The 20,739-nt window shown below is 45.0% G+C and overlaps 1 protein-coding gene across 1 annotated transcript in view; it reads left to right on the top strand.

The window, feature by feature from the left end:
* Positions 1-435: 435 nt before the first annotated feature.
* dlec1 (DLEC1 cilia and flagella associated protein) overlaps positions 436-20,739 on the top strand; it is a 202,899-nt gene continuing 182,595 nt past the window's right edge. Inside the window, exons 1-5 of the mRNA XM_063042432.1 lie at positions 436-762; positions 4,862-4,918; positions 7,257-7,409; positions 14,603-14,695; positions 16,419-16,559. Coding sequence (XP_062898502.1) covers positions 7,302-7,409; positions 14,603-14,695; positions 16,419-16,559 — 342 coding nt within the window. The 5' untranslated portion in view covers positions 436-762; positions 4,862-4,918; positions 7,257-7,301. The remainder of the gene's footprint in view (positions 763-4,861; positions 4,919-7,256; positions 7,410-14,602; positions 14,696-16,418; positions 16,560-20,739) is intronic.

Genomic DNA, 20,739 nt, shown 5'->3' with positions numbered 1-20,739 from the left:
TTATGAAGAACATAGATACCCGTCAGATGCCTCTAAGAGGGAAGGAGAAGGGCACAAATTGTCTGTCTTTTTTCCCCTTTCTAGTCTAAAATTATAGGGCATAGACTCAGGAGAAAGACTTAAAGGGGAAAAGCCTTAGAGGGGATGTTAAGGGCAGGTTTTTCACAAAGTCAGTATGTGAAACGAGCTGCCTAAGGAAGCGGTGAAGGCAGGTACAACTACAATGTTTAGAAGACGTTTAGTGACATAAGAGATTCTACAGTTGCTGGAAATCCGGAGCAACACACACAAAAATCTGGAGGAACTCAGCACCAATGGAGGGGAATAAAATCAACGTTTTGTGCCGAGATCCTTCATGGGGCCGTTCGGTATTCATGCTCTTCACTACTTTTAAAAGGGTCAGCAAAGCTCTAAATTCACCACATGTACCTGCTCGGAATCTCACGATGGATCTCGGAGATACTAAACCACGACTGAGGCGTACGCACGGGTACAGAGCACGAAAAGGTCACTCTTCCCCACTCACCCCCGGCGGCGGGAAATGAGCGACCTTCGCATGATGGCAACCCCTCTCCCTTCGCTGAGGGGGTGAAGAGAAAGGAAGGACCTTCTCAAGATGGCAGGGCGCCGCAGTCACATCCCTTCCTTTGATTGGTCGCCAGTTGCCCGGGGACGGTTGCTCAGGCAACTTGTGAAACGGACAAGATGGCGAAGATTAGCCGGGTTTCTCCCGCTTGCGGCTGACCGACAGAGTGAGCGAAGGTGAGAGGGGAGAAGGGCATCGCCCGGACTCAATCCGCGCTCCCCATAAGTGAGCAGGGTTGGGGGAGGAGGGATGGCTGGGCTGTGGAGAGACGGGCCACGGAGCATGTCACTACTGGTGAGCTCCCGTCTCGTCTCCTTTCTTCACTAGAGTTTTAACAGCAGGGAAACAGGCCCTTCGGCCCTCCTCGTCCATACCTAACCACGGTGCTTATCTGAGCCAATCCCATCTGCTTGCATTTGGTCCATAAATCTCTAAATCTTGGAGGCACAAGAGCGTGCTACGCTCGAATCAGGCAAGCAGTCTGCTGGAGGTACTCAGCGGGTCGAGCAACATCTGTGGAGGGTAAGAATTGTTGATGTTTCGGGCTGAAATTCTGCATCGGGATAGTATATTATTTATTGCTCCCCTTACATTTTCCCTATCCATGAACCTCTCCAAATGTCTTTTAAACGTTGTGCAATTCATTTCATATATGCGAAAAATTTGCCCTGCAGATCCCTTCTTAAATCCATACCCGATAGTTTTGGAGTCCCAAACACTAGGAAAAGACTGTGATTATCTATGCTCCATACTCCTCGTGCTGTAATTTTATAAACCAGTTTAAGGTCACCCCTTAGCCTCCTTCAGGGTAACACGCACAACAGCCTGGAGGAACTCAACAGGTTGGGCACCATCTGTGGAAATGAACAGTCAACGTTTCGGGCCGAGACCCTTCGTCAGGACTGAAGAGGGAGGGGGCAGGGGCCCTATAAAGAAGGTGGGGGGAGGGTGGGAAGGAGAAGGCTGGTAGGTGCCAGGTGAAAAACCAGTAAGGGGAAAGATAAAGGGGTGGGGCTGGGGATAGGAAGGAAAGGTGAAGAAGGATTAGGGGAAAGCACAATGGGTAGTAGAAGGAGGTGGAACCAAGAGGGAGGTGATAGGCAGCTGGAGGAGGGGGCAGAGTGAAACTGTGATGGGGAAAGGGAGAGGGAGGGAATTACTGGAAGTTGGAGAATTCAGTGTTCATGCCAAGGGGCTGGAGACTACCCAGATGGTATATGAGGTGTTGCTCCTCCAACCTGAGTTTGGCCTCATCATGGCAGTAGAGGAGGCCATGTATGGACATATCGAATGGGAATGTGAAGCAGAGTTGAAGTGGGTGGCTACTGGGAGATCCTGTCTATTGTGGCGGACGGAGTGGAGGTGCTCGACGAAGCAGTCCCCCAATCTGCATCGGGTTTCACTGATGTAGAGGAGGCCGCACCGGGAGAACTGGATACAATAGATGACCCCAAAAGACTCACAATGAGTGTTGCCTCACCTGGAAGGACTGTTTGGGGCCCTGAATAGTGGCAAGAGAGGAGGTGCAGGGACAGGTGTAGCACTTATGCTTACAGGGATAAGTGCCGGGTGGGAGATCCGTGGGGAGGGACGTGTGGACCAGGGAGTTGCAGAGGGAATGATTCCTGTGGAAAGCAGAGAGAGGTAGAGAGAGAAAGATGTGCTTAGTGGTGGGGTCCTGTTGAAGGTGGCGAAAGATGCGGAGGATAATGTGCTGGATCTGGAGGCTGGTGGGTTGGTAGGTAAGGACAAGGGGAACTCTGTCCTTGTTGTGGTGATGGGAGGATGGGGCGAGGGTTGAAGTGCGGGAAATGGAGGAGATGCGGGTGAGGGCATCATTGATGACGGCAGAAGGGAAACCATGATCCTTAAAGAAAGAGGACATTTGAGAGGTCCTGGAACGGAAAGCCTCATCCTGGGAGCAGATGCGGTGGAGACGGAGGAACGGGGAATAGGGAATGGCAATTTTGCATGTGGCAGGGTGGGAAGAGGTAGTCGAGGTAGTTATGAGAGTCAGTGGGCGTATAGAAGGTGTCAGTGGACAGTCTGTCTCCAGAGATGGAGACTGAGAGATCGAGAAAGGGGAGAGAAGTGTCCGAGATGGACCAAGTGAATTTGAGGGCTGGGTGGAAGTTAGCAGCAAAGTCGATGGAATTGACTTTGGCCCTCACCCCATCCTCCCGTCACCACAACAGGGATGGAGTTCCCCTTGTCCTCACCTACCACCCCACCAGCCTCCGGGATCCAGCACATTATCCTCTGCAACTTCTGCCACCTTCAACAGGACCCCACCACTAAGCACATCTTTCCCTCTCTACCCCTCTCTGCTTTCCACAGTGATCGTTCCCTCCATGACTTCCTGATCCACACATCCCTCCCCACGGATCTCCCACCCGGCACTTATCCCTGTAAGCGTAAGTGCTACACCTGTCCCTGCACATCCTCTCTCACCACCATTCAGGGCCCCAAACAGTCCTTCCAGGTGAGGCAACGCTTCACTTGTGAGTCTGTTGGGGTCATCTATTGCATCCGGTGCTCCCAGTGCAGCCTCCTCTACATCGGTGAAACCCGACACAGATTGGGGGACCGCTTCGTTGAGCACCTCTGCTCCGTCCGCCACAACAGACAGAATCTCCCAGTAGCCACCCACTTCAACTCTGCTTCACATTCCCATTCGGTTATGTCCATACATGGCCTCCTCTACTGCCATGACAAGGCCAAACTCAGGCTGGAGGAGCAACACCTCATATACCTTCTGGGTAGTCTCCGGCCCCTTGGCATGAACATTGAATTCTCCAACTTCCAGTAATTCCCTCCCCCCATCACAGTTTCACTCTGCCCCCTCCTCCAGCTGCCTATCACCTCCCTCATGGAAACAACAGAAATTCTGCAGATGCTGGAAATTCAAGCAACATACATCAAAGTTGCTGGTGAACGCAGCAGGCCAAGCAGCATCTGCAGGAAGAGGTGCAGTCGACGTTTCAGGCCGAGACCCTTCGTCAGGACTAACTGAAGGAAGAGTGAGTAAGGGATTTGAAAGTTGGAGGGGGAGGGGGAGATCCAAAATGATAGGAGAAGACAGGAGGGGGAGGGATGGAGCCAAGAGCTGGACAGGTGATTGGCAAAAGGGGATACGAGGGGATCATGGGACAGGAGGTCCGGGAAGAAAGACAAGGGGGGGGGGTGACCCAGAGGATGGGCAAGAGGTATATTCAGAGGGACAGAGGGAGAAAAAGGAGAGTGAGAGAAAGAATGTGTGCATAAAACCTCCCTCATGGTTCTGCCTCCTTTTACTACCCATTGTGTTTTCCCCTATTCTTTCTTCACCTTTCCTGCCTATCACCTCCCTGCCTCCCTTCCCCCACCCCTTTATCTTTCCCCTTACTGGTTTTTCACCTGGAACCTACCAGCCTTCTTCCCACCCTCCCCCCACCTTCTTTGTAGGGCCCCTGCTCCCTCCCTCTTCAGTCCTGACGAAGGGTCTCGGCCCGAGACGTTGACTGTTTGTTTCCACGGATGCTGCCCGACCTGCTGAGTTCCTCCAGTGTGTTGTGTGTGTTGCTTTGACCCCAGCATCTGCCGAGTATTTTGTGTTTACTCCTTCAGGGTAAACAGTCCCACCTATCCAGTCTCTCCTTATGACTCATCCTTCAGTACTGGCGACATGCTTGTGAATCTGTTCTGCAGCCTCTCTAACTCACATCCATCCTTTATTATGGTGACCAGAACTGTGGACAGTCCTCCAGTCTCACTGGAGTTACATTGTGATGTTACAATTCCTGTACTCAGCACCCCGGGTAATGAAGGCAAGCATGCAGGGTTTCTTCTTCACCACCCTGTGCATCTTTGTCACCGCTTTCAGGGAATTATATACGTGTACCCCAGGTTTCAGTTCAGCAGTACTCCCTGGGCCCTAATATTTATTGCACGTCCTTTCCAAATTCATACTTTACAAAGTGCATTACTTTACACTTCTCTCAATTATATCATAATATCCTAAAACATACTGGATGGTTAGTTCATTAAAATATAATAATACTGGACTGTCAAAGAGTTCATTATGATATTATAAATAAAAGCTTTGGATTGGAAATATTGTTCTAATAGTCTGCTATTGCAAGAAAATGAACCTCAGGGTTGTATATGGTGACATATATATACTTCGATAATAAAGTTATTTTGAACTTTGGCTCTTGGCAAAAATTGGAATAGCATTATACTAATTGTTTCATTTCTCATATTTCTTAATAACATTGGATTAGTATTGTATTGCAGCATTGATTGATTGGCTGGGCGTCCGTCCTGTCCGATAATGCAAGGAAACCTGACCAGGTGAGTTTTTGAAGTGGAAAAGCTGCTGCACTGGTGCAGTTACACCCTCTCAACTTCGTAGCTTTAAGTCCAGTGGTATGAGTAGTCATTACAACTGGGGTCTTCCTTGGTTGCAGCGAATTGCCAAGAATTCTTCAGTGCTTTGTCATGCATTTTGTGGTCATGAAGCATTGCAGAGCTGCCTTTCTGGTCATTGGATACCACTGTTGATCTCATCCACCCAATCTACTGGATGTGACTTCACATGCTAGGACAAGCATGTCCCTATCTCAGCAGGGAATGAGGCACTGTAGCATTATGATATTTTTATACATTAATTTATTATTGCCCTTGAATCGGAATGTAATTAAGAGTAAATTATATTGGTTGGTCTGGAGTCATATAAAGGCCAAGAAGGCATATTTTCTTATGGTAAAGAAATTAAATCAAAGTTCAAAGTAAATTTATTATCTAAGTACATAGACTATCTGTTGGATGGAAGTGACCAACAACTCTGATAGGGGCAGATGCCAAGTTTTTAAGCTCACCTGTGGGAGGTGATGCTTTAGCACTGCTGGCCCACCACCTCGAGGGAGCCTTGATCATAAATGGGCGGAAAAGTGGCAGATCAACTGATGATCTCACTGGTGATAGCACAGGACAGTTAACATCTTAGTCCACGTGTATTTTTTTTTAACTGTTTATGTCACTATATACAACCCTGAGATTCATTTTCTTGTGAGCACACTCAATAATTCTATAGCCCCAACCTTTTTTGCATCGCAGACCAGTTTAATATTGACAATATTCTTACGGACCGGCTGACCTGGAGGGGTTGTTCAAGTAGGGTTAAACTGACCTCAACATGTCTTTTACAGTTAGGGTTGCCATCTTTCTCACTCCCAAATAAGGGACAAAAATAGCAGTCAAATACGGGACTGGTGTTTACCCTGAGAAAGACTACCATGATCATGAAGCCTTGCGCGGGCACCTGTGTGCACATGCATGATGTACGCATGCACGTACGTGCCATTTTTTTCCCCACAAATCGCTTTTGGCTTAATCTTCCCGACTACACTGTATATACATTATTTCTACTTTATATAGGCTGTGTATTTATCATACCATTCCAGCTTTTACTATATGCTAGTGTTACTTTAGGTTTTATGTGTTATTTGGTATGATTTAGTAGGTTATTTTTTGGGTCTGGGAACACTCAAAAATTTTACCCATATAAATTAATGGTAATTGCTTCTTCGCTTTACGCCATTTCGGCTTACAAAAGGTTTCATAGGAACGCTCTACCTTAACAGGGGAAATACGGGACAAGGGTAGTCCTGTATGGGACAAACCAATTTAGCCCAATATACGGGATGTCCCGGCAAATACGGGACAGTTGGCAACCCTGTGTTCAAGTTCAACAGTGCGTGACGGAATGAGGAAAGGTGCAGCTGACTCATATCATTTCCTCGTGGCCCGGTAACGGTCCACGGCCCGGTGGTTGGGGACCGCTGTTCTATAGAATAATAACCATAACAGAATCAGTGAAAGACCACTGAGCTTCGGCATTCTACCAGAGTGCAGAAGACAACAAACTGTGTAAGTAGAAAAAGAAATAAATATTGAAAACATGAGATTAAGAGTCCTTGAAAACCAGTCCACTGGTTGTGAGAACATTTCAATGATGGGGTAAGTGAAGTTGAGTGAAGTTATCCCCTTTGGTTCAAGAGCCTGATGACTGAGGGGTAGTGACTGTTCCTGAACCTGGTGGTGTGAGTCCAAAGTCTCCTGTACCTTATTCCGAATGGCAGCAGTGAGAAAAGGGCATGTCCTGGGTGGTGGGGTTTCCTGATGATGGATGCTGCTTTCCCGCGACAGTGTTTCACATTAATATGTTCAATGCTTGAGAGAGCTTTACCCATGATGGACTGGGCTGTATCTACAACCTTTTATAGGATCTTCCATTTAGGGGCGTTGGTGTTTCCATACCAGGCTGTGATGCGCCCATATACTCTCCACTACACATCTGTAGAAATTTGTCAAAGATACGGATGTCATGCCAAATCTTTGCAAACCCCTAAGGAAGTAGAGGTGCTGCAGTGCTTGTTTCATAATTGCACGTACGTGTTGGACTCAGGACAGGTCCTCCAACAGTCCTGGTATTACAACAGTCTTGTGCTTTCATGATTACCATTACTGCTGGAACTCCAGATTTATTTAATCATTTGAATATACATTTAACAGATGGCACAGTGCAATTTGAAACACTGGCTCTGGACCAAGCATTTAGATCTTACTTTAGTAACATAGCTGCAATCCTACCATATCATCACTTCCACCTTTCTATTTCTTAATCAAGGTAAGTTCTTCAGTTTGATCGGGTTCCTGAAATAATATTTCTGAAATGAATGAAGAAGAGGCTGCAGAGGAGAACAAATCTCCTTCTTCTGAAAATATTAACCCCTTGCCATCGGACACAGATCTTCAAAATCCAGATGAAGAAATAACAAAGGTAAAATGCCCACATACAACCTGTGGAATTTTATGTCATAGTTAGAGTTTATTTCCTGAATAGTATGACTTTGAAAGGAAGCTCTCCAAGTACGCAGGGCTAGTCAGCAACTGTCAGCAGGCTGGATGGAGAGCGAGGTGTCTCCCAGTGGAGGTTGGTTGTAGGGGATTCGTAGCCCGTTCTTTAGTTAGAGCCTTCAACATTTTGGGCACCGAGGGAGAGAGGAAGAGGAGAGCCATCCGCAGTACCACCGATGCGGCAGAGAGGGCCTCAAGATGGCTGTGGCTCAAAAGAGGGGAGTCATAAGTAGCTAGCCATCTGGACACAAGCTGGGGTCTGATCAGCCCCGGCTGGGTCACCTGGAGGAGGTTGTATGATGTTGAAAGACCGGAAACACCCGATGATTCCAGGAACATCACTGAAGATGTGTCCAGAAGCATCAATAGATGTATGTACACAGAATAGTGCAGTGACATAGATGGAAGAGCTGATATTTCAGACTTGAATCAGGAAGTGGACTGGTGGGTTAGTAAGGTTGGTGGTGTTGCGCATAGTGTGGAATGTTGCCATAGATTACAATAGGACATTGATAGGATGCAGAGCTGGGCTGAGAAGTGGTAGATAGACTTCATTCTGGAAAAGTGTGAAGTGATTTTATTTGGAAAGTCAAACTTAAAGGGAGAGTACATGGATAATGATAGGATTCTTAGCAGTGTGGCAGAACAGAGCAATCTTGCAACGATGTTCTGGGACTCTTACTCTTTGTGATTTTTATACATGACCTGGATGAGAAAGTGGAGGGATGGGTTAGTAAGTTTGCTGATGACACAAAGGTTGGAGGTGTTGTGGATAGTGTGGAGGGCTGTCAGAGGTTACAACGGGACATTGATAGGATGCAAAACTCTGAGAAGTGGTAGATGGAGTTCAACCCAGGTAAGTTTGAAGTGGTTCGTTTTGGTAGGTCAAATATGATGACAGAATATGATATTAATGGTAAGACTCTTGATAGTGTGGAGGATCAGAGGGATCTTGGGGTCCGAGTCCATAGGACGCTCAAAGCAGCTGCGCAGGTTGACTCTGTGGTTAAGAAGGCATACGGTGTATTGGCCTTCACTAATCGTGGAATTGAATTTAGGAGCCGAGAGGTAATGTTGCAGCTATATAGGACCCTGGTCAGACCCCACTTGAAGTACTGTGCTCAGTTCTGGTCGCCTCACTACAGGAAGGATGTGGAAACCATAGAAAGGGTGCAGAGCAGATTACAAGGATGTTGCCTGGGTTGGGGAGCATGCCTTATGAAAACAGATTGAGTGAACTCGGCCTTTTCTCCTTGGAGCAATGGGGGATGAGAGGTGACCTGAAAAAGGTGTATAAAATGATGAGGGGCATTGATCGTGTGGATAGTCAGAGGCTTTTTCCCAGGGCTAAAATGGTTGCCACAAGAGGACACAGGTTTAAGGTGCTGGGGAGTAGGTACAGAGGAGATGTGAGTTTTTTTACTCAGAGAGTGGTGAGTGCGTGGAATGGGCTGCCGGCAACGGTGGTGGAGGCAGTTACGATAGGGTCTTTTAAGAGACTTTTGGATAGGTACATGGAGCTTAGAAAAATAGAGAGCTATGGGTAAGCTTAGTAATTTCTAAGGTAGGGGCATGTTCGGCACAACTTTGTGGGCTGAAGGGCTTGTATTGTGCTGTAGGTTTGCTATGTTTCTATGTCATAGATCCCTCAAAGTTGCTGTGCAAGTTGACAGAATGGTTAAGGTGTTGTATAGTGTGTTGGTCTTCATTAGTCAGGAGATTGAGTTCAAGTATGTGTGTGAGGCCGGTTTTCTGTGCTCAGTGTCGGATGTGGGAGGTCCTGGAGACTCCCGCCCTCCCGGACGACCACATCTGCACCAAATGTGTCGAGCTGCAGCTCCTTAGAGACCGCGTTAGGGAACTGGAGCTGCAGCTCAATGACTTTCGTCTGGTCAGGGAGAGTGAGGAGGCGATAGAGAGGAGCTATAGGCAGGTAGTCATCCTGGGACCACAGGAGACAGAGAAGTGGGTAACAGTCGGGAGAGGGAAGGGCAAAAAGCAGGTGCTAGAGAGTACCCCAGTGGCTGTCCCCCTTAAAAATAAGTACTTCTGTTTGAGTACTGTTAGGGGGGATGGCCTGCCTGGGGGAAGCAACAGTGATCGCGCCTCTGCACAGAGTCTGGCACTATGGCTCAGAAGGGTAGGGAAAGGAAGAGGATAGCAGCAGTGATAGGGGACTCTGTAGTTAGGGGGTCAGACAGGCGATTCTGTGGACGCAGGAAAGAAACGCAGATGGTAGTTTGCCTCCCAGGTGCCAGGGTCCGGGATGTTTCTGATCACGTCCACAATATCCCGCAGTGGGAAGGAGAACAGCCAGAGGTTGTGGTACATATTGGTACCAACGACATGGGTAGGAAAAGGTAGGAGGTCCTGAAAACAGACTACAGGGAGTTAGGAAGGAAGTTGAGAAGCAGGACCGCAAAGGTAGTAATCTCAGGATCACTGCCTGTGCCACATGACAGTGAGTATAGGAATAGAATGAGGTGGAGGATAAATTTGTGGCTGAGGGATTGGAGCAGGGGGCAGGGATTCAGATTTCTGGATCATTGGGACCTCTTTTGGGGCAGGTGTGACCTGTACAAAAAGGACGGGTTACACTTGAATCTGAGGGGGACCAATATCCTGGTGGGAAGGCTTGCTAAGGCTATTGGGGAGAGTTTAAACTAGAATTGCTGGGGGCTGGGAACCGAACTGAAGTAACGGAGGAAAGGGAGGTTGGCTCACAAATAGAGAAAGCTTGGAGACAGTGAGAAAGGGAGGATAGGCAGGTGATAGAGAAGGGACGCGCTCAGACCGATGGTTTGAGATGTGTCAATTTTAATGCGAGGAGTATCATGAATAAAGCGGATGAGCTTAGAGCATGGATCAGCACTTGGAGCTATGATGTTGTGGCCATTACAGAGACTTGCATAGTGTAGGGGCAGGAATGTCTACTTCAAGTGCCAGGCTTTATATATTTCAGAAAGGACAGGGAGGGAGGCAAAAGAGGTGGGGGCGTAGCACTGTTGATCAGAGATAGTGTCACAGCTGCAGAAAAGGTGGAAGACATGGAGGGGTTGTCTTCGGAGTCTCTGTGGGTGGAAGTTAGGAACAGGAAGGGATCAATAACTCTACTGGGTGTTTTTTATAGAGCACCCAATAGTAACAGGGACATCGAGGAGCAGATAGGGAGACAGATTCTGGAAAGGAGTAATAATAACAAGGTTGTTGTGGTGGGAGATTTTAACTTCCCAAATATTGATTGGCATCTCCCTAGAGTGAGGGGTTTAGATGGAGTAGGGTTTGTTAGGTGTGTTCAGGAAGGTTTCTTGACACAGTATGTAGATAAGCCTACAAGAGGAGAGGCTATACTTGATCTGGTATTGGGAAATGAACCTGGTCAGGTGTCAGGTCTCTCAGTGGGAGAGCATTTTGGAGATAGTGATCACAATTCTATCTCCTTTACCATAGCATTGGAGAGGGATAAGAACAGACAAGTTAGGGAAATGTTTAATTGGAGTAAAGGGAAATATGAGGCTATCAGGCAGGAACTTGGAAGCATAGATTGGAAACGGATGTTCTCAGGGAAATGTATGGAAGAAATGTGGCAAATGTTCAGGGGATATTTGTGTGGGGTTCTGAGTAGGTACATTCCAATGACACATGGAAAGGATGGTAGGGTACAAGATCCGTGGTGTATAAAGGCTGTTGTAAATCTAGTCAAGAAGAAAAGAAGAGCTTACGAAAGGTTCAAAAAAACTAGGTAATGATAGAGATCTAGAAGATTATAAGGCTAGCAGGAAGGAGCTTAAGAATGGAATTAGGAGAGCCAGAAGGGGCCATGAGAAGGCCTTGGTGGACAGGATTAAGGAAAACCCCAAGGCATTCTACAAGCATGTGAAGAGCAAGAGGGTAAGACATGAGAGAATAGGACCAATCAAGTATGACAGTGGAAAAGTGTGTATGGAACCAGATGAAATAGCAGAGGTACTTAATGAATACTTTGCTTCAGTACTCACTAAGGAAAAGGATCTTGGCGATTGTAGGGATGACTTGCAGTGGACTGAAAAGCTTGAGAATGTAGATATAAAGGAAGAGGATGTGCTGGAGCTTTTGTAAAGCATCAAATTGGATAAGTCGCTGGGACCGGAAAAGATGTACTCCAGGCTACTGTGGGAAGCGAGGGAAGAGATTGCTGAGCCTCTGGCAATGATCTTTGCATCATCAATGAGGACGGGAAAGGTTCCGGAGGATTGGAGGGTTGCAGATGTTGTTCCCTTATTCAAGAATGGGAGTAGGAAATTATAGGCCAGTGAGTCTTATTTCAGTGGTTGGTAAGTTGATAGAGAAGATCCTGAGAGGCAGGATTTATGAACATTTGGAGAGACATAATATGATTAGGAATAGTCAGCATGGCTTTGTCAAAGGCAGGTCGGGCCTTACGAGCCTGATTGAATTTTTTGAGGATGTGACTAAACACATTGATGAAGGTAGAGCCGTAGATGTAGTGTATATGGATTTCAGCAAGGCATTTGATAAGGTACTCCATGCAAGGCTTATTGAGAAAGTAAGGAGGCATGGGATCCAACAGGACATTGCTTTGTGGATCCAGAACTGGCTTGCCCACAGAAGGCAAAGAGTGGTTGGAGACGGGTCATATTCTGCATGGAGGCCAGTGACCAGTGGTGTGCCTTAAGGATTTGTTCTGGGACCCCTACTCTTTGTGATTTTTATAAATGACTTGGATGAGGAAGTGGAGGGATGGGTTAGTAAATTTGCTGATGACACAGAGGTTGGGGGTGTTGTGTATAGTGTGGAGAGCTGTCAGAAGTTACAACAGGACATTGATAGGATGCAAAACTGGGTTGAGAAGTGGCAGATGGAGTTCAACCCAGATAAGTGTGAGGTGGTTCATTTTGGTAGGTCAAATATGATGGCAGAATATAGCATTAATGGTAAGACTCTTGGCAGTGTGGAGGATCAGAGGGATCTTGGGGTTCGAGTCCATAGGACACTCAAAGCTGCTACACAGGTTGACTATGTGGTTAAGAAGGCATACAGTGCATTGGCCTTCATCAATCAAGGGATTGAGTTTAAGAGCCAAGAGGTAATGTCGCAGCCTTATAGGACCCTGGTCAGACCCCACTTGGAGTACTGTGCTCAATTCTGGTCGCATCACTACAGGAAGGATGTGGAAACATAGAAAGGGTGCAGAGGAGACTTACAAGGATGTTGCTTGGATTGGGGAGCATGCCTTATGAGAATAGGTTGAGTGAACTCAGCCTTTTCTCCTTGGAGTGACGGAGGATGTGACTTGACCTGACAGAGGTATATAAGATAATGAGAGGCATTGATCCTGTGGATAGTCAGAGGCTTTTCCCCAGGGCTGAAATGGCTAGCATGAGAGAGCATGCTTGGAAGTAGGTACAGAGGAGATATCCGGGGTAAGTTTTTACACAGAGCGTGGTGAGTGCGTGGAATGGGCTGCTGGTGACGGTGGCGGAGGCAGAAACGATAGGGTCTTTTAAGAGACTCCTGGATGGCTACATGGAGCTTAGAAAAATAGAGGGCTATGGGTAAAGCCTAGGTAGTTCTAAGGTAGGGACATGTTCGGCACAGCTTTGTGGGCTGAAGTGCCTGTATTGTGCTGTATGTTTTCTATGTTTCCAAGTGCCATGAGGTAATGTTGCAGCTCTATAAAACTCTGATTAGACCACACTGGAATATTGTGTTCAATTATGGTAGCCTCATTATAGGAAGGAATTAAAAGGATGCTGTCTAAATTAGAGAGCATGTCTTTTGAAGATAGGTTGAGTGAGCTAGGGCTTTTCTCTGTGGAGGGAAGGAGGATGTTTCCTGTGGTGGGAGAGTCTAAGAATAGAGGGGCGTTGTTTTAGAACAGATGAGAAGGAATTTCTTCAGCCAGAGAGTGGTGAATCTGTGGAATTCTTTGCCGTGAGCGGCTACGGAGGCCAAGTCTTTATGTATATTTAAGGCAGGGGTTGATAGATTTTTGATTGGTCAGGCATGAAGGGATACAGAGAAAAGGTGGGAGATTGGGGCTGAGAGGAAAATTGGATCAGCCATGATGAAATGGTGGAGCAGACTCAAAGGGCCAAATAGCCTATTTCGGCTCCTATATCTTATAGTCTTATGGGTGCAGAGGAGATTTACCAGGATGCTGCCTGAATTAAAGAGCATGTCTTCGGAGGATAGGTTGAGTGAGCAAGGGCTTTTCTCTGTGGAGCAAAAGAGGATGAGAGGTGACTTGATAGAGGTGTACAAGATAATAAGAGGCATAGGTAGAGTACATTGCCAGAGGCTTTTTTCACAGGGTGGAACTGACTAAAACAAGGGGTCATAATTTTAAGGTGATTGGAGGAAAGCATAGGGGGCATGTGAGAGGTAGTTTTTTGTACACAGTGAGTGGTGCGTATGTGGAAAGTGTTGCTAAGGCTGGTGGTAGAGGCAGATACATTAGGCATATTTAAGTGACTCTTAGATGGGCACATGCATGAAAGAAAAATGGAGGGCTATAGGGGAGTGAAGGGTTAGGTTGAGCTTAGAGTAGGTAAAAGGGTCAACATGACATCATGGGTCAACGAACCTTCTACACTCTTTTATGTTCAGCAAGTCACGTTCGATCTGAGTTCTGGTGCTGTCCCTGTGGAGTTTGCATGTTCTCTCTGATCTCCTGGGAACTCTGGTTTCTTCCCGCATCTGAAAGAGCTGTAGGTTAGACAGCCAGTGTAAATTACCCCTGGCATTGAGATGAGTTACCACAATATGAGAAGAGTTGATGGGAATGTGGAGAGAATAAAATGGATTGGTGTAAATGGATGCTTGACAGTTCACATGGATTTGATTACACTTGTTTCTGCTCTCTCTCTATGACAATGCCTCTTCTTGATAACTACTTGAATTTAACTGGTGTTTCAATAGTATTTTTTTGTGATCCCATGATGATTTCTAGTCATGGATTAGTAACACTGCATCATTGTGAATAGCTTTGATTGTTGTCTTCATAATCATGAAAAACAAGCTGTCAGGTAACTTTCAAAACATTGGAACACAACATTACTTAGCAATCAAAATGTATTCTTTTCCTGCTTGTTATTTTGTTTTATTTTCTGTCAGGACGCCTGTAAACTATACAAAAATGACACTGTCAGGATCACTACTTCAGAGCCATTTATGTACAGACACCGACCAACATCAGAAAAAACACAGGTAAAAGACATCAGCTCAAACCAGTCAACCAGACAGACTTGGTTCCTTATCATTTGTTAAGAGCATAAAATTAACCTGTAGCCATCTACCACAAAGATAAAGTACTTGGATAATATTTACTGTGACAGTTGTTTCACTCCAAGGACCAGATCCTCATTGGTCAGCATTGTTTGCATAATTGATTGCATAATTATTCACTCCTTTCAAGTCAATATTTAGCAGATGCACCTTTGGCAGCAGCCTTGAGTCTGTGTGGATAGGTCTCTATCAGCTTTGCACACCTGGACATGGCAATTTTTCCCCATTCTCCTTTACAAAACTGCTCAAGCTTTGTCAGATTGCATGGGGATCGTTAGTGAACAGCCCTTTTCCAGTCCAGCCGCAAATTCTCAATTAGATTGAGGTCTAGACTCTGACTTGGCCACTCCAGGAATTATCTTTGTTGTTTTTAAGCCATTCCTGTGCAGCTTTGGTTCTATGCTTGGGGTCATTGTCTTGCCGGAAAACGAATCTTCTCCTAAGTTACAGTTCTCTTGCAGACTGCATCCAGGATTTCCCTGTATTTGGTGTAGTTTTTGCCGGGATACTGACTCACCAGCAGTTGGACCTTCCAGATACAGGTGCATTTTTACTACAGTCAATTGAAACACCCTTACTGCACATAGATGATCTTCATTTAACTAATTACGTGACTTCTACAACCAATTGGTTGCACCAGTGATGATTTGGTGTACCATATTAAAGGGGCTGAATACTATGCAATCAATTATTTTGTGTTTTATATTTGTAAATAATTTAGATCACTTTGTAGAGATCTGTTTTCACTTTGACATGAAAGAGTCCTTTTCTATGACCAGTGTCAAAAAAAGCCGGATTAAATCCACTGTGATTCAATGTTGTAAAACAATAAAACGTGAAAACTTCCAAGGTGGGGGGGGGGTGAATATTTTTTATATAATACACCAAAATTATATACTGATTTCCCCTTATGGTAGAAGAAATCAGTATATAATTTTGGAATATAATGTATATAATTGGTATATAATCATTACGTAATGTTGTTTTGATGTTAGTCACTGGAGCCACTGATAAGTTCATCTACAATTTTGAATAAAAATTGGCACAATCTCATTCTGAGAAACTCCAACTTCTCTTAATGGCAAACCTTCCTGTCCCTATTCTTTTCATGGTTCCCGTTTTAAAGTCAATTTTCTTTTATGCTCCTTTTATTGTTAGAGGTTAATCTGATCAACCTTTCGTTAGAGTTTGGATCAATTGAATTTAATGAGAAATTTTAATTTCGATTTATAGAATAATACAACACTGAATTACTATATCGTGCAGATCAAGGCACCCATCTAAGCTAGTCCCAATTGCCTGTGTTTGGCATATAATCTTCTTAGCCATTCCTGTCCATTTACCTGTCCAAATTTCTTTCAAATATTGGTTATGAATCTGCCTCTGGCAGCTTATTCCATATAAGGAATTAGCTGAGTTAGATGCACAAACAACAAGCAGAACACTGTCTGGTTGGAAAGGTTACCCCTCAGATTCATGTTAAATCTTTCCTGTCTTGCCCTAATTCCTGACTCTCCAACCCTGGGAAAAAGACTGTGTGCATTATATCTATACCCCAAAAAGAAATTAGGTATATACTGTACATGAAAAATAAATAATTTTAGGGATCCAGGGATTACATGAGTAACTTATTATTAACTATTAGGATATATCTTACATATTGGCGAGTATCTTCAAAGAGGTTTATACTGGAGACGTGATTGGAAAAGATATAATGAAGAATCTTGTGAAATCGAAAGGTGGAGACAATGCTTACCATGAGAAATTTGTGCAACAACTCCAAGAGGTATGGCCTTTTTTTTACTCTTTCCTATCACTCATTTGTAGTGTGAACAGTTCTCAAAGATGTAAATTGTGCGAGAGCTTAATTATTGCCTGCAAAGGAGAAACAGAAAGCTGAGGGAAATGTGACCAGTAATCCATACCCTTGCGAGAGGAGAAGCAGAAAGCTGAGGGAAATGTGACCAGTAATCCATACCCTTGTGAGAGGAGAAGCAGAAAGCTGAGGGAAATGTGACCAGTAATCCATACCCTTGCGAGAGGAGAAGCAGAAAGCTGAGGGAAATGTGACCAGTAATCCATACCCTTGCGAGAGGAGAAGCAGAAAGCTGAGGGAAATGTGACCAGTAATCCATACCCTTGCGAGAGGAGAAGCAGAAAGCAATGCTGTGGATTGTTGATTACATTTGCCCCAGAATTCAGATTCATTTATGTACATCGAAACATACGGTGAAAAGTGTCATTTGTGTTAACAACCAACACACCTAGGGATGTTCTGGGGGCAGCCGGCAACTGTTAGCACAAGTTACAGCATCAACACAGCAAGGCCACAATTCTCAAACAGGACAACACAGAACACAACAAGCAACAAAACAACAGCAGCGAAACCAGCTTCTTTCATCACACACACACACACACACACACACACACACTCTCACACACACACTCTCACACACACACTCTCACACACACACTCTCACACACACACTCTCACACACACACCCCACACACACACTCTCCACACACACACACTCTCACACACACACACACACACACACACACACACACTCTCTCACACACACTCACACACTCTCTCACACACACTCTCACATACTCTCTCACACACTCTCTCACACACACTCTCACACACACTCTCACACACACCCCACACACACACCCCACACACATTCACACACACTCACCCCACACACATTCACACACACTCACCCCACACACACACACTCTCACACACACACACACCCCACACACACACACACACCCCACACACACACCCCACACACACACCCCACACACACACACACACCCCACCCACACACCACACACACACACTCTCACACACACACACACACACACACACACACGTCCTCTGACTCCAGGATAGGCCTTCGATCTCCATTCTCCAGGCTTCAGCCATCAGGCTTCACTTCTGGATTTCTGACTGGCCTGCGGGCTCTGATCTTAGTATCGATCTCTGGGCTGATCAATATCCTGTTGTAACCTCAGACATCCTTCTTCACTGTCCACTACACACCAGTTTTAGTGTTCTTTGCATACATACTCATAAAGGAAAAAGACAAGTGAGATATTGAGCTGTTTTCACTGGTGGGAGTCTCGAACAAGGGAGCATGGTTAGGAGGTCAGTCGTTAAAATTGAAATTTGTATTTACAGCTTCTTGTGAAGGTGGGGAATTGCTATAATTCTCTCACCCAAATGGTTGAGGAGATTATATTATTGGAAGCATTTAAGAGGAGGTGGATAACTTTTTGAAATATGTCTGAATTGAGTGCTATCGGGAACTGGCACACAAGAGGAGATTAGGCTTGGGGCAAATCAGCCATGCCTATATTTATCATATTGAATAGGGAGGGGGCAGGCTTGGGAGACCAAATGGGTTACTCCTGCTCATTTTTTTATGTTCCTGAATATAATCTGGATGAAATCATTGCATCCTTAGTACAAATTTCAAAGTCCAAAGTAAATTTATTATCAAGATATATATAAGTCACTATATACAATCCTGAGATTTATTTTCTTGCTGGTATACTCAACAAACCTGTAAAATAATGACCATAACAGAATCAATGGAAGACCACACCAACTTGGGCGTTCAACCAGCGTGCAAAAGATAATAAACTTTGCAAATACAAAAAGAAATAAATAATAAATAAATAACCAATAAATATCAAGAACATGAGATGAAAAATCCTTGAAAAAAGAGTCCATAGGTTGTAGGAACTAGAAATATTGAAACTGCAAGATAGTCATTAAAAACAATCTTAATTAATTGCATGTCCTTAACCAGTCTGACTTATGTATAGTATGTCTCCAGATATACCAGTACCATGAACTGGCTTCTGAAATGGTTTAACAAGGCATCCTATTAACGGGCTGTTAGAGATGAGCAGTAAGGGTAAGGCTTGCTAGTTATGTCCAGATCTGTGACTGAATAAAGAATATGAAAATAAAAAAAACTCGTAACTCAGAATGACTGTAAGCACTTTGCAAACAGGAAATACCATGGGAAGTTCAGCCAGTCTTGTAAAATTAAAAAATGTAGCACTGAGTATGTGCACAACAATCTCCAGCAATCTGATAATGTCCAGAAATCCTGTATTGGAGTTGTTTATTGGCTTCAGGTGCTGCTGGAATTCTCCCTTTTGCCACTTGCTCCCTTTTTCCATGCTCTGAACTTTCATAAAAGTTACTGCCGCTCAAGTTGGTAGGCATTTTAAGAAGGTGTGTGGTGTGTTGGCCTTCATTAGTTGATTTTAAGAGCAACGAGCTAATGGTTAGACCACACTTAGAACATCGTGGTCAGTTCTGGATGTCTCATTATAGGGAGGATGTAGAATCTTTGGAGAGAGTGCAGAGGAGATTTACCAGGATATCATAAACATGAGAAATTCTCTAGATGCTGGAAATCCAAAGCAACATACACAAAATGCTAGAGGAACTCAGCAGGTCAGGAAGCATTTATGGAAATGAATAAACAGTGGAGATTTCGGGCTGAGAATGTAAAGGAAGGAGGAAGACAATAAAAAGGTGGGGGAGGAGAAGGAGGATAACTAGGAAGTGATAAGTAAAGGGCTGTAGAGGAAGGAATCTGATAGGAGAGGAGAGTGGACCACAGGAGAAAGGGAAGGAGGACCGAGGTGGGGGTGGTGATTGGGAGGTGAGAAGAGGTAAAGGTCCGGAGTGGGAAATAGAAGAAGAGGGGAGGGAGAGGGAAATTTTTTTTACTAGAAGGAGAAATCAATATTCATGCCATCAGATTGGAAGCGAACCGAACGGAATATAAGGTGTTGCTCTTCCACCCTGAGAGTGGCCTCATTATGACAGAAGAGGAGGCCATGGACTGACATATCGAAACAGGAATGGGAATTAAAATGTTTAGCCACCAGGAAGTTTCGCTTTTGGCGAATGAAGCGGAGGAGCTCAACAAAGTAGTCCCCCAATTTACGATGGGTCTAACCAATGCAAACGAGGCAGCATTGGGATCACCAGACCGCAGCAGATTTGCAGGGGAAGTGTTACTAGGATGTAAAGGACATTACTTGTGAAGGAGGGTTGAGCAAGCTAGGACTTCTCTTTTTGGAGCAAAGGAGGATGAGATGCAATTTGATAGAGATGTACAAGATGATAAGAGACATATATTGAGTGATTAGCCAGAGGCTTTTTCCCAGAGTGGCAATGACTAATACAAGGGTGCGTAATTTTAAAGCAATTGGAGGAAAGTGTAGATGTCTGAGGTAAGTTCTTTACACAGAGAGTGGTGGGTGCATGGAACACTCTGCCAGGGGTGGTGGTAGAGGCAAGTACATTAGGGGCATCTAAGAATCTTTTTCCCTTTTGCTACTTGCTCTCTTTTCCCATGCCCTGAACTTCCATAAATACCATTCATCAGCAATAAAATCCCACTGGTCTGAAACTGAGAATGTACAGAACAGGAACAGGCTCTGCAGCCCACTTTGTTTGTGCTCTATACAGTACCTAAAACGTTAACTCTTTCTCTCTCTTGCCTGACTGCTTAATGGTTACAGGTTTCTAGTAGCTGCTTCATTGTTCAAACATACAACATCATAGTACCGTACGGGCTCTTCAGCCCACAATGTTGTGCTGAACTTCTAACCTACTCTAACATCAAATTAACCCTTCCCTCCTATGTAGTCCTCCATTTTCTTATCATCCATTGCCTATGGAAGAGTTTCTTAAATGTCCCTAATGTATCTTCCTCTACTACCACTTCCGGCAGGGTGTTCCATGCACCCACGACTCTCTATGTAAAACATATACCTCTGATAACCCCTTATACTTTCCTCCAATCACTTTAAATTTATTCCCCTCTGTATTAGCCATTTCTGCCTTAGGAAAAGTCTCTGGCTATCTACTCAATCTAAGCCTCTTATCATCTTGTACACCTCTATCAAGTCACCTCTCATCTTCC

The sequence above is a fragment of the Mobula hypostoma genome, chromosome 3 (assembly GCF_963921235.1).
Source record: "Mobula hypostoma chromosome 3, sMobHyp1.1, whole genome shotgun sequence".
In the NCBI taxonomy this organism is placed as follows: domain Eukaryota; kingdom Metazoa; phylum Chordata; class Chondrichthyes; order Myliobatiformes; family Myliobatidae; genus Mobula; species Mobula hypostoma.
The sequence above is the reverse complement of the archived record's forward strand: the minus strand, read 5'-3'. Positions and strand labels throughout refer to the sequence as shown.